General features: G+C 42.4%; 2 protein-coding genes across 11 annotated transcripts in view; one reads left to right on the top strand and one right to left on the bottom strand.

Annotated features, from left to right (window-relative positions):
• Positions 1-13,993, top strand: part of LOC131028547 (histone deacetylase 15) — a 122,311-nt gene that overhangs the window by 75,827 nt on the left and 32,491 nt on the right. The window lies entirely within an intron of this gene.
• LOC131028549 (uncharacterized) lies at positions 9,948-10,645 on the bottom strand. The gene is made up of 2 exons (XM_057958839.2): positions 10,373-10,645; positions 9,948-10,260 (listed from the first exon to the last, which is right to left on the bottom strand). The coding sequence occupies exons 1-2, from the start codon at positions 10,605-10,607 to the stop codon at positions 10,025-10,027; spliced, it is 471 nt and encodes a 156-aa protein (XP_057814822.2). The 5' UTR covers positions 10,608-10,645; the 3' UTR covers positions 9,948-10,024.

Genomic DNA, 13,993 nt, shown 5'->3' on the forward strand with positions numbered 1-13,993 from the left:
GTATCTCTAACTGAAAAATCAGAACACTGGATGATATGTTATGTGCAAAACTTTCAGGAGAACTTATCATTCCCCTTGGTAAATGTTTATGGGCCAATAAACCCTGAAGAAAGATGCAAAGTCTGGAGAGAGATATCGGATAAAGCTGAACATCTGGATAGGAGCTGGATCATTGTTGCAGGAGACTTCAATGCTATCCTTGACCATAAAGAAAAATAAGTTAGGCATTATGAGATTAAATAGAAGCATGGAGGACTTCTCGGATTTTGTTGCTTCAAATCATTTATTTGATGTGGCCCCCAAAAATGGTGTGTTTACCTGGACAAATAGTAGGAAGGACTTTACTAGAATTTCGGAATCGGTTGGATAGATTTTTGGTAGGAGTTCATTGGTTGGATGACAAGTTTGGTCTTGAATCGAGTATCCTCCCATACTCTCTTTTGCACCATTTTCCTATTCAGTTGTCTTTGGACAGAGGACCGAGTAAACATAAAGGAAATTTTAGATTCCAGAGCATGTGGTGGAGGGATAAGGATTTCAAAAATTTACTGAAGCAGTGGTGGTTAGAAAGTGATGTGTTCTCTGGGACTCCAAGTTTTTGTTTTATGAAAAGGCTTCACTTTATCAAAAAGAAGATCAAAATATGGAACAAGGTTTCCTTCGGCAACATTTTTGTGGAAAAACTTAAAGTGGAAGAGGATCTCAGATCTTTGAATGAAAAAGTTATTGAATATGGTATGACAAATGTAGAATTTGAGGCTGAAAAATATTTGAAGATTAAACCTGCTGAACTTCTTAGCGGAGAGGAGATTTATTGGAGGGATAAGTCCAAAGAGTTGTGGCTGGAAGCTGGAGATTCTAACACTAATTTTTTTAAAATATGTGAAGGAAGAAGAGATAGAGCAGGCTGCTATCGACCACTTTCAAAATATGTTGGGGGCATCTCCTTGCACTATCACTCACTGACATGAGGATTTGTTGGAAGTCATACAACCTATAATGACCACAAAAGATAATGAGAAGCTGATTGGCCCGTTTTCTATGCAAGAAATAAGAAATGCAACTTTCGACATCCATCCCACCAAAGCACAAGGTTCAGATGGTTTCACGATAGATTTTTTCCAACAGTGTTGGGACTTCATTGGAGAAGACTTATGGCGAGTGGCAGAAGATTTTTTCCCACCAGTGAACAACACTGTAATAGCATTGATTCCAAAAAAGCAAGTGTGCGAAACCATGGCAGACTTCCGCCCTATTTCTTTGTGCAACGCTATCTACAAAATCCTGTCCAAGGGTTTGGCTAGTAGGCTTAAGGAAATTTTGAACAAGGTAATATCAGAAGAGCAGTATGGCTTCACTCTAGTCAGGGAGATCTTTGATAGCATAATTCTAGCCTCAGAGATCATTCACACATTGCATAGTGAAAAGAAGAAAGGTATGATAGTCAAATTAGATGTAAGTAAAGCATATGACAGGGTGGTTTGGAAATTTTTGTTAAGTGTCCTCAAGAGATTTGGTTTTAGTGATAGATGGACAGATTGTATGAGTCATTGTATTTTTTCAGTTAGTTTCTCTTTGCTTGTCAATGGTGCTATTTGTGGCTTCTTTAAGGCCACAAACGGGTTAAGACAGGGTGATCCCCTGTCCCCTTCTCTTTTTTTCTTGCAGCGGAAGTCCTAGGAAGAAATATAAAAAAGAAGTGTACTCAAGGTATGTGGAAAGGTATTGTGGTACATAAAGATCTACAGCCTGTATCTCATTCACAATTTGCAGACGACACAATTTTATTTTGGGATGCCTCAGAGAATGAAGCATCTACTATCAAAAGAGTGCTGGAGGAATATGAAGAGGGGTCTGGACAAAGTATGAATAAGGAGAAGTCACAAGTTTTCTTCCTCAATGTTTACCTCACTGGGTAAACAGGAAGAATACAGAAACTGAACAGCAATGCACAATGCAATTACCAGAATAAGCTTTCCATTAATGTCAAAAGATGTTCATATTATAATCTGTCGTCAACCTTACATGTCCTCCAACACCCGGAGGTGGTACAATATATGACAGCTGAAGGGGTTCGACACAACCGTCGCGACTCCAACTACCTACCCGTCGGCTAACTAACTTACCGCTGTAACTTATTATTACCGACGACAACATAAACATATCAACATAACATAATGATTATTCCTGACAACATCATCCCCCCCAAGAAAAGAAGTCGACTCCGACGACTTAATACAAAATAGAGATGAATGGCAGGAACTACTGACGCCAGTTGGGCCCGGATCTTATACACTTGCTGCGTCCTCGCCTGAAAACCCTTTTCTGCTACCATCCGATGCTCAAGTGCGGATTTCACCAATATTGCTTCCTTTGCCATCACAGTCCTCCTGTGCCTAACCCAAACTTCTCTGCAAAACATGTTTTTCAGTTTCAGCTTCCACCAACTGCTACTCAAATGATACTGTCTCCCTAGCCAATTTGTCCTCGATAGCCACCCGTGCTGCTCTCCTGGGTACGCTGAACTAAGTCTCACGCGACTATTGCCTCCAACCTGGTGGTCAGCTCCTCCCGAGCCCTCTGTGCATCCACCACGGCAACCTCACGTCCAGCCGAGACATCCTCCGAGTTCCTCAAAGCGTACCAGTCATGCCTGGAGGTAGCCGCAATCCACTGGCACAAATGCTAGGAGACACCTCAAATCCTCCATCACACTCCCCAAAGGCTAAAAATTGAATTGAATAACTCCCTGTTGTCGTACGACTGCGCGGACCTGCAATGCCTTCCCTCAAACTCTGTTTGTTCGCAACCTCAAAACCCGTCTCCCTCTACGGCTTATTTCTTCCCCGCCAATGCTTAGCTGCAGGCTTCTTTCTCACAGTACGGACAAGCACAACACTTCCTGTGGTATTCTGTAGCTCAAAAATAAACTGGGGGTCGAGGGGCAGTGCCCCAGCGGGGTCGAGGGGCAGCGCCCCTGCCGCCAACACCAATTTACAACCTTCAAAACCCCACGAAAGTCCATGGCGCGCATCATTTCTGTGATATTTTATGATGTCAAAACCCTTCTTTTCCACTCCGAATTTCCAATGTCCTGGCTTCAAACTCCAGCGAATCATTTTAAATCTGGTCGTCGTCGTTTTTTTTTTGTGGCACTGTAATGTCCCGATGGCACCTCGGGCATACAACCTCTCTGTACGGTCAACAACAACACTGGCACCTCCAATCGTGCGGCTGCTTGGTCTACTTACGTGGCTGTGTGGCTCTTTTTTTTTTTCTTTTTCCTTTTTGCGGCTGCTGCGCGTAACCCTTGCTGTGCGTGTTGATCGGGCCGTGCGGTGCGTCTTCCTCCTCCTCTATCCCTTGCTGTGCAGCGGTGTTCGGTGTTTTAACCTTGCGCGGCGATGTCTTCATGCGGCGCTTTATATTTTTCGTGGCCTTCGGTGGCTCCCACCGCACGGTGGTGCCAACGTCGGTGGTTCCACCGCACGGTGGTGCCAACGTCGGTGGTTCCACCGCACGGTGGTGTCACCGTTGGTGGTTTCACCGCACGGTGGTGATTCCACTGCATGGTGGTGCTACCGTCGGTGGTTTCACCGCACGGTGGTGATTCCACCGCACGGTGGTGTCACCGTCGGTGGTTTCACCGCACGGTGGTGCCACCGTCGGTGGTTCCACCGCACGGTGGTTCCACCGCACGGTGGTTTCACCGCACGGTGGCCATTTTCCTCTCTCTCTCCTTTTTTTTGACCGTACGGTCACCTGTCATACGACCGTACGTTTTTTTTTTTAGAGTCTTCGGCTCGAGTCCCCTGTCTCTGGGATCGCCCTTCATCCTTCTCGGTTTTCCTCGCCCAAAAGTCTCCTGCTTTTGTCCCGTGCCTCTTGAGTCGCTTGCCCGGCCTCTTAGGTCCCCTTCCATCCTCTCGGGTCCCCCTCCGGACTCCCGGGTGTCCTTCTGACCTCTCGGGTCCCCTACACGCTTCTCGTGGTAGGGTTTCCATTTGAACCTATTGGTGGCAAGTTTATTTTCCATGGCCATCCGAAGACCTGGAACCACAAATTCTACAGGGACCATGGTCTCCTTCCCGTACATAAGAAGAAGAATAATAAATATTTTGAAGACTGCGGTCTTCCACACAAGGTTCCAATCGTTGCCAACACTCTTTGGATTATCTACGTCGCTAGGGTTTGGGGCATCTCCCTTCCAATATTCTCTGTATTCCGGCAGGTATACCTCTGTTGGTTGCTCTGGTTCCTCTACTTCTAGCCTGTAGCTTTGGAACATTTCGTAATCCCCCATTTGCCAGTGGAAGAGCCCGTTAAGTGAGCATACCTCATCTTCAGAACATCCCTCCAATTCGAGCACCCCTTCACTGTTCGGCTCCATCGCGTTCTTGCCCTTGCTTTCATCGGGACCCCCTTCCCCTTTATTAGAGTCCTCCGAGTCCGAGTCGGAAGAGGCGAGCTCTTCGCCAACATCTTGGGTGTGTAGGTCAATGGTATATTTCCGCCCTCCCTTCTCCATGGAAAGTGTATTTTTCTTCTAGTTGTGGTTTACCCTTGCGTTGATCAACCACGCTCTCCCCAGGATGGCGTCGTAGCCTTTCTTCTTCGAGGGAATAACCACGAAATCTAACAAGAATGGTTGCGTACCAATCATCACTTGCTGGGCCATCAACAGGCCGAGTGGCTTAATGCCATGTTGGTCCGCTCCCACCAGGTTGAATGTGGGTGGCCACAGGGTGGGCTTCCCCAGCCGCTTCCATGTTTCTTCTGGTAGTACATTCACCCCAGATCCACCGTCCACAATGGTGTCCTTCAGAATGGTCCCACGGATACCCATTTCTACCACAGCTGGGTGTCTACCACTGCTCACGGCTAGTAACATCGGGTCAGTCGAAGGGCTGACGGAAACCTCCACCTGTGGTGTACTCTTCGTAGCGGTGGCGGGAACCCCTACCTGTGGTGCACTCGACGATGCGGTGGCGGGAACCCCTACCTGTGGTGCACTCGACGCTGCGGTGCTTTGCACATTGGTGAGGATGGCAGTCCTCAATTGTGGCATAGAGTCTAGAAGGTCTTTTACCTTTATCGGCACCTCCATCTGCAAGATTTGCCCAATGATGTTATTTTCTGCTTCCGTACGGGATGATGTACTCGCCACCTCGTTGTCCCGTCGTTCTGTCGTCATCTCACGTTCAATATTGGCCTTTGCCTCCCGTAATCTCTCCTTCTTCGTACGAGGGTCGGGATAAGTGGCTTTTTTCGTCTGGGCGCGGGTGATTGCCAGTACTTCTTTCTCACTAGTCTTCTCAGCCTTCTCAATGTTGAGGAGATTAACCCCTGCCTGTGGGCAATTTGCGTCCTCATGGTCGCCTGGCCCACACCAACGGCAGAGGTGCTGAGGGGTGGCTTCCTTTGTGCAATCACGGGCGAAGTGCCCCCACTGATTACAGGCCCTACATTGGATAATTGGCCGGCCCTTGGCGTCATACTGGATACGGCTTCCGTTATTGTTATTGTTGCTATTCCTTCCACCGCCACGTCTGTTGTCCCGGTATCCTCCAGATGATGCCATTGTGTTAGTATGTTGGCCGGTACCCGCTGGTGCGGATGTTGTGGCTTGTTCCGTGAATAGCACCTGGTTCATTTGCACACTTCGGGTTTTCATGTTGTATGGGCACTCCCTGGTGGAGTGTCCCATCACTTGGCAAATCTCGCAGAATGCCTTCTTTTGGCAAGTACCCTTTGTGTGACCTTCCTCTTTGCACTCAGTGCACCATATGTCCCCTTCGTTCCGACCAGTGTTTCTCATTATTTTGAATTCCTTTCTCATTCGCTCCATGTCTTTCTGGAGCACTTGCACCCGTTTGCCAGCCTCGTCATCGCTGCTGCTTTCCTGTGAAGAGTCATCATCCTCGGATGAGGATTTATTACTTTTCTTCTTCTTTGATGTTTTGTGTTCGCTCTCCAGGTCCATCGCCCTATTATAAGCGTCGTCATATGACGTCGGGGGTACAATTTTCATCTTCCTCCGTAGGGAGGATTTCAACCCTTCAACGAACCATCGTTTCTTCAATCCATCTGCGGGCTGGCTTTCCATTTTACCCAAGAGTTCTTTCAGCCTCCGATTGTATGCCCGTACTGTCTCCCTGGTACCTTGTTTGGTACTGTATATCTCCGTTACAATTTCATTGTCATCACGGAGCAGCCGAAACTCCCCTGTGAATTCCTTCTGTAGATTGGCCCACGTGGCCACTTTTTGCTTGTCCACATCGGAGTACCAATCTATGGCAACTCCTCGTAACGTGGCTGGGAACTGCTGTACCCAGTCATCCTGGTCTGTTACTCCGTTGGCGGACCAAATGGTTTCACATGTACGGCAGTGCCATAAGGGGTCTTCCTTGCCCTCCCCTGTGAACTTTGGCAATTTTTGTTTACTCACCATCCCACCGCTGGGTCTCGCTCCTCTAATTCCTTGTGTGCTTGTACCTAGCGATCCTCCGCCTCCTGCAACTGAACCTCCACTCGTGGGTCCTCCGGAAAAAGTTGCTGACACCGAACCAAACAAATTGCCTCCCGTACGGTACCCTTGTGCTCCCTCGGCACCTCCGGTCGTACCGTACCGTCACCTTCCGGTGTCTCCCTCCAGTTGTCCTCCGAAATGGACAAATTCTTTAGCAAGTCTCTAGTAGCGTCGATCAGGTTTAGATTTCGCCTTGTTTGTTCCACCAACTCTTCGCGGCTTCTTACCCTACGGTGGTATTCTGGCGAACTGTAGAGTTCTCCTTCGGCACCCTCCGTGACTCCTCTTGGCAGCCCTACAACAGTGTAGACAGTGTAGTTCTCTCCATCTATCTCTGCCTCCGCAACCTCCGTGACACCTCCTGGGTTCCCTTCGGGCAACCCCTCGGTCGGTCGTCCCTCGGCAAGCTGCCTTAGCCTACGCCTTCGTTCTATCTGCTGTCTGAGATTCAACGCGGTTTGTGCCACTTCCCATTCGTCACTCTGTATCTTTTTATTTTTGTCCTTATTTAGTCTATTGGGCATAAGTCAAAGGTTCAATTTCCTCCTGGCCTGGCGCCATCTCGTTCCAGTGATGCCTGTGCAAGCAACCGGGGGAGGTGGTTCATCAACTGGTTTACTGCCGGGCTAACCTCCAGTGCTGTCCACACGGCACTTGGTGGGATTTCTGCCTCCGCCGCTTCTGTCGAACGTATGTCTGAATGGCTACCTGGAGCAAAATTGAAAATTCTCGCGTTGCCGCGTCTTCCCCTGTGTACAGTTCTGTTCGGGCGTCGTCGGCCTCCGGGTTTACTTCACCAACGGGTAGGCCCATTGTGCTCCATCCGTGTCTTCCGTTCCCGAGTTCGTCTAGGCAACGGCGCCAAATGTTTACCTCACTGGGTAAACAGGAAGAATACAGAAACTGAACAACAATGCACAATGCAATTACCAGAATAAGCTTTCCATTAATGTCAAAAGATGTTCATATTATAATCTGTCGTCAACCTTACATGTCCTCCAACACTCGGAGGTGGTACAATATATGACAGCCGAAGGGGTTCGACACAACCGTCGCGACTCCAACTACCTACCCGTCGGCTAACTAACTTACCGCCGTAACTTATTATTACCGACGACAACATAAACATATCAACATAACATAATGATTATTCCCGACAACACTCAATACAAGCAAAAGTAGACAAGTGAAGATAGCAAGGATTCTAGATTTCCCAATTGGTTCCTTTCCATTAAAGTATCTTGGCATTCCCTTATATGTTGGGAGGAATTACACTCAAATGTGGGAGGATATCATTAGCAAATGTCAAGCAAAAGTTGCCCTTTGGAAAAACAAATGGCTATCACAGGCAGGCAGAATCCTTATGATAAAAGTAGTGTTGTCGACAGTCCCCATTTACTATATGTCTTGCTTCAGACTATCAACTAGAGCAGCAGGAGCTTTGGATGGTCTTTTGAAGAAATTCTTGTGGGAAGGATCAAAGGATGGAAAGAGGATCCCTCTTATCAATTGGGATATAGTGTGCCTTGATAAGGAAGACGGGGGAGCCGGCCTAAGGAAGATGGATTTACAGAATTTGGCATTGGGTGCAAAGCTATCTTGGAAAATGTACAAAAATCCTAATAGGTTGTGGTGCAGGATTCTAAGCTGCAAATACTTAGACTCCAGTAGGCCAGAGATGATTTTTACTATGGCAGACTCAAAACGGGGCTCACCAACATGGAATTTCATTTGGGAAAGTAGGCGGCTGATAACAGAGCATTTGTCGTGGAGAATTGGAGACGAAAGAAGAGCTAAGTTCCGGTGGGACTCTTGGAACGAGGGAGAAGTGATAACAGACCTTGTAGAAGACAAAGAATGGATAAGGTAAGTGGAAGAATCTATGGGGAGCATGGTAAATGATTACATAGAGGCTTGCTCGCAAAAGAATCAGCAAGTTATATGGAAGCAAATATCGGTGGGCAGTAAGGAGAATAAGAGCAAATTGGCCTACATTTTGATTTCCAGAAGAGTATGCTTCAATGGAGAAGAGGACAGTCTTGTTTGGAGTGCAGCAAAATCTGGAGAGTACAAGGTAAACTTGGGGTATGCATCTCAGAGGAGAAGAGTATTAGATAGTAAGTGGCCCTCTATGCTTTGTGTGCTTTGTAGAAGGGAGGAAGAGTCAGTAGACCAGCTCTTGCTTTGGTGTCCTTTCACACAAGCTTGCTGGGATTAGCTACAGGATATATTACAATGGCAGGCAGCGAGGAGTGTGAAGCTTATTGATTTCCTATTGTTATGGCCCACTCACAGCAGGAAATCTAAATGGGGAGGCATTTGGATTGTCAGGCTATCCATGCTAGTGTGGCATGTGTGGAGGAAAAGGAATAGAAGAACTTTTTCCGAGAAGATGGTGGGAATAGAAGAAGTAATCAGTAAGTTGAAGGACGGGATGCAGGAAGTAGTCAATGTCAATATGAAGACAAAGAAGATTAGGATGTTGACTAATTGGGATAAAGAGATGGAGAAAAGATGGGTATTGGAAGATGTGAGTGGAGGCATCATAGCGGACAAGAGGAAAAAAAGAAGTGAAGTAGTTTGGGAGTTCCCTCCTCTTAGTTGGAAATTAAACTTTGATGGGGCCAGTAAAGGTAACCTGGGCAGAGCAGGATATGGAGCGATTGTTAGGGATGACAGAGGCGAGCTGCTTTGGTGTGTTTCGGGTTTCCTTGGCATAGCATCCAACAATGAGGTGGAGTTAAAAGGATTAGAAGCAGGACTGACATTGTGTGTGGATCAAGGAAACAATAATCGTTTGGGGAATTAATTGGCAAAACAAAAGTATAAGATTTTTTTAAAAAATCAGGAAAAAATGGGGAAAAAATCGGATATACAAAAAAACGTAAAAAATTGCAGAAAAACAATCAATTTTAGGGTATTTCCATAGCATAGAGATATTGTAGGCAAATAAAATAGACACTTGAAAACATGAATTGCAGGAAATAGATTTTCGTTGTTTATATTCGTATCACTGATAACGTTCCACAAAATATACTACACCATAAATAATATCTAGATGGTGATAGATGTCAAAATGTCAATTACAATATAGTTTGTGACTTTGAACAAAGTCAACCTGTAAACTAAGTACAAAATTCCAAAATCTCAAATGTAGGCAATGACATGCTAGAGGGTAGGAGGCCTTGATGATGAAGCTCCTGGGTAAGAGCCTGTCCTAATTCCTTCAACCCATTCAGGACGAAAGTTGGCTTGCCTCATGATATCAAAATCTTCAGACACAAGCGGACGATCAGCAACAACATAATCATCATCAGCATCATCATCATCATCATCAGCATCATCAGCAGCAATCAACTCGCACTCTGGATATATCTCATCGAGGTCAATTGGCAAGGATTCCTCAATAGTTCTTGATTTTGCCCATGTAGAAATTAGTGTTTCCCTTACAAATGAAAAACCAATGAATAGTGAATACAATTCAAAAAACTGCAACTATATATTAATATTCTCACCTTGAGCTTTCCTTATCTTCAAGCGGAGGTTGTGATGAACAAATACCAAGTCATTCAGTTGTTGTTGTGATAGGCGGTTGCGTTTCTTAGAATGTATGTGTTCAAACACACTCCAATTACGCTCACAAGCTGATGAGCTACATGGTTGGCTCAAAATACGCACCGCCATCCACCTTAAATTTGGTATTTCATCTCCAAAAGTAGCCCACCATGCAGCTGAAAAACACATTATATGGAGATGATATTGTAAGACTAAGAATATCTTATAATCTTAACAAACTTAATGGTTGGTAAAATAAAGAGATTGTCAAAAGTTTATAGAGTCTACCTGGTTGAATTGTCTTTCTGCTTTGTATAGCAGCCCTAGAAGAGAGAAAGCCCTTAGCATGCTTGTACATTTCCAGCTCTATCGTAGCCGCATCAAATTTTTCCAAGTCAGGAAACATTTTTTCCATGCACTTGAAGAAGCCTTGTTTGATCTTAGCATCAATTTCCAGGAAGTCAGTCTTATAGAATAATAGAGGATTGAGAAAGTATCTTGCAACATGGAGAGGAGTGTGCATTTGTCCATCCCATCTCCTATCAATTATGTCCCACAACGGCATATACTTATCCTTGTTATTTTCCAGCTTACTCCTTATCACCTCCTTGACCCTATCCATGGCCTCATACACATATCCCATGGGGGGTTTATCTCCATCCGCTAGTCTCAAGACTTTCACTAAAGGCTCTGAAAATTCTACAATTTGTTCAATAGATTCCCAAAATGTGGTAGAATACATGTACTCTGCCACTGCTATGCCATTTGCTTGAGTTGTGAAACCAGACTTCATCCACTTAGCTGAAACAAACATTCGCCTCAAATTACCTTTTTGTTCACATAATGTTTGTAATGCAAGGAAATATGTTGCAAATCTTGTCACTCCTAGTCGAACTAGCTCCTTGCCTCCTGTGAAAGAGCGCATTATAGCCAAAACCCTTGTGTGATTATAAACAAATTTGGTAACCTTGTGAGCTTTCCGAAATGTCGCCTTAACTCATTCAATTTTTCCAATGTCCTCTAGGGTTAGATCAAGGCAATGTGTTGCACATGGTGTAAAAAACATGGAAGGATATTTATTTGTCAGAAGTCTCCCTGCAGCAACACAAGCAACAACATTGTCTGTGATAAATTGAACCACATTTTGTGGCCCTACATCCGTAACTACCATGTCATACATCTCAAACAATTCATTTGTGGATTTCATCATATTAGATGCATCCACAGATTTCAAAAAAATAGTGCCAATCTCACAAGAGACAAGGAAGTTAATGAGAGTTCGGTTCTTTCTATCTGTCCAACCATCTGACATGATGCTGCAACCAGTTCTAGCCCACTGCAATCGATGTTGTTTAACAACATCTTGAACATCCTCTACTGCATCTTTCAGCATACCAACCCTTAATGATTCACAAGATGGGGCTTGAAACCCAGGACCTACAGCTGCAATAGCATCTACCATGGGTTGCCAATATGGATTTCTGGAAGCATGGAATGCCGTGTGAGAGGAGTACCAATAATTAGCAATTGCCTTCTTTGCTTGTTCAGTGACATTTTTCCTCCATCCTGTACTCTCCATAGTGGTTTGTGATCCTGGTGTGGTACGAGGTTGGAAGAAAGCATTAGTGTTTCCTCCACCTGTGTTTGGTCCACGTGCTATAGAATTATGTGTCGACCCAGATTCCCTGAAACTCTCATCTTCACCATCCTCACCCAAATCGTGCATCCTAGGATTTGTAGAAGTAGAACCTAGTTCAACCCCAATTCTTGCCTTTTTGGCCTTATTCTCAGCAATCCCTTCAAGAGATTGCTTTGCCTGAAACGAGACATCTGCAGGGCATTTTTTGCATATCTCGGTGTTATTTCCTCGTTCTTTTGACAAATGCCATTTGAAACGATAAATTCCACCACTGATCTCATCTTGACACCAATTGCACTTGACCTTCGTGCTACCAGGAATTGCTGTGCAATGTGTCCATGCAAAGTCTTTTTGGCGTGGCATTGTGATCAAGAATCAGTTTTGCAAAAGCATTACACTTAGTTTTTAAATTTTGAGGGATCTAGGGTTGGATTTGTGTATATTAACTCTGGACATTCATCATGAAAAGTGAACATTTATATTAAAATTTTCATTTTTTATATATTAAATGTTAATAACTTCAAAGAAAATGACATTATGAATCTATGATAGGCTGTATATATTAAATGAAAATGACATTTTCATATATTAAAAGCTAAGAATATTGAACAAAAAATGAATTTAATGTTACTGTAAATGAAAATGAAATACAAATTTTACTAATAATTAACAGTAACACAATCAAATTACATATTTAATAGTAAATACTAAACACAAATTAGTAAATATTTAACTGTTTAATTAAAAAAAAATCTAAAATTACTAATAATTACAAACAAAATATTTATGCTTATTACTAAAAATCTTAAAATCTAAAATTACTAATAATTGTATTTATGCTTATTTACATTTTACTGATAATATTTACAAACATTATTATTAGTAATATCTACATATATAATATTTACTGTCATAATATTTAATATGACTGTAAATAATTAATATGACTGTAAATATTTACATTTTAGCAATTACTAATAATTGCAGTCATATTAATTATTGAATATGACATAAATATTATCAGTAAAATGTAAATATTAAATATTACTAATTTTACTGATAATATTTACAGTCATTACTAAAAATCTAAAAATATTTGTAACGACTGTAAATATTATCAGTAAAATTAGTAATATTTAATATTTACATTTTACTGATAATATTTACAGTCATATTAAATATTATCAGTAAAATGTAAATATTAAATATTACTAATTTTACTGATAATATTTACAGTCATTACTAAAAATCTAAGAATATTAATATTTTTAGATTTTTAGTAATGACTGTAAATATTTTCAGTAAAATTAGTAATATTTAATATTTACATTTTTGATTTTACTGATAATATTTACAGTCATATTAAATAATTAATATGACTGTAATTATTAGTAATTGCTAAAATGTAAATATTTACAGTCATATTAAATATTAAATAATTACAATCATAATTAAATATGATTGTAAATATTATGACTGTAAATATTTACATTTTAGCAATTACTAATATTTATTGTTAACAGTAAATATTTATTATTAACAGTAAATATTTACAATCATTAAATATTTATGTTTATTTACAGACAGTAAATAAGCTTAAATATTTAATATGACTGTAAACATTTACTGTTAATAATAAATATTAAAATTTGTATTTAATAACAAGCAAAAGATATTAAAATTTGTATTTAATTGCAACAGATATGGAAAATACCTGAAGGAAGAATGAGAAGGAAACAAGCAAAGCCACTGCTGTGAAATCCCGCAGTCCCGCAGACACCCACGCAGACACCCGTGAAATCTCGTGGACACCAACGCACCCGTGAAATCTCGCACCCCTTGAAATCTTGTGCGATATGGCATGAAACCCTACCAGTCGCGCAGTTATAAAACATTTTTTTCGTTTATTTCGCACCTTTTTTTGTGATTTTAGGGTTTTTGGTGGGTTCGCGATTTTAATCTGATTAATCGCGCGATTAATCCGCAATTTTAATCGAATAAATCGTTGAAAATCGTGTTGAAAAAGTCAATGATTTTTTCCACGGTTTTTTGGAATAAATCAGCAGTTTTGCCGATCCCCGATTAATAGGGTATAATCGTGTTTTTTTCGCGATTGCTGTTTCTATGGTGTGGATAAAGGTTTCAGAAAGGTGGTCATCGAAGGCGATTTGCAGGTAATTATAAATGGAATTTGTAAAGGATGGTTCCCCAATTGGAAACTTAATATGTGGACCCCAAGAATATGAGAGCTACTGGATAAAATCAGTGAT

Source organism: Cryptomeria japonica, chromosome 8 (assembly GCF_030272615.1).
Source record: "Cryptomeria japonica chromosome 8, Sugi_1.0, whole genome shotgun sequence".
Taxonomy (NCBI): domain Eukaryota; kingdom Viridiplantae; phylum Streptophyta; class Pinopsida; order Cupressales; family Cupressaceae; genus Cryptomeria; species Cryptomeria japonica.

Excerpts from the sequence above, each read along its gene's own strand:
- LOC131028549 (XM_057958839.2), bottom strand. The coding sequence starts at position 10,607 with ATGCACACTCCTCTCCATGTTGCAAGATACTTTCTCAATCCTCTATTA. Across the intron at positions 10,261-10,372 it reads CAGAAAGACAATTCAACCAG|CTGCATGGTGGGCTACTTTT; the intron begins GTAGACTCTATA and ends TGTGTTTTTCAG.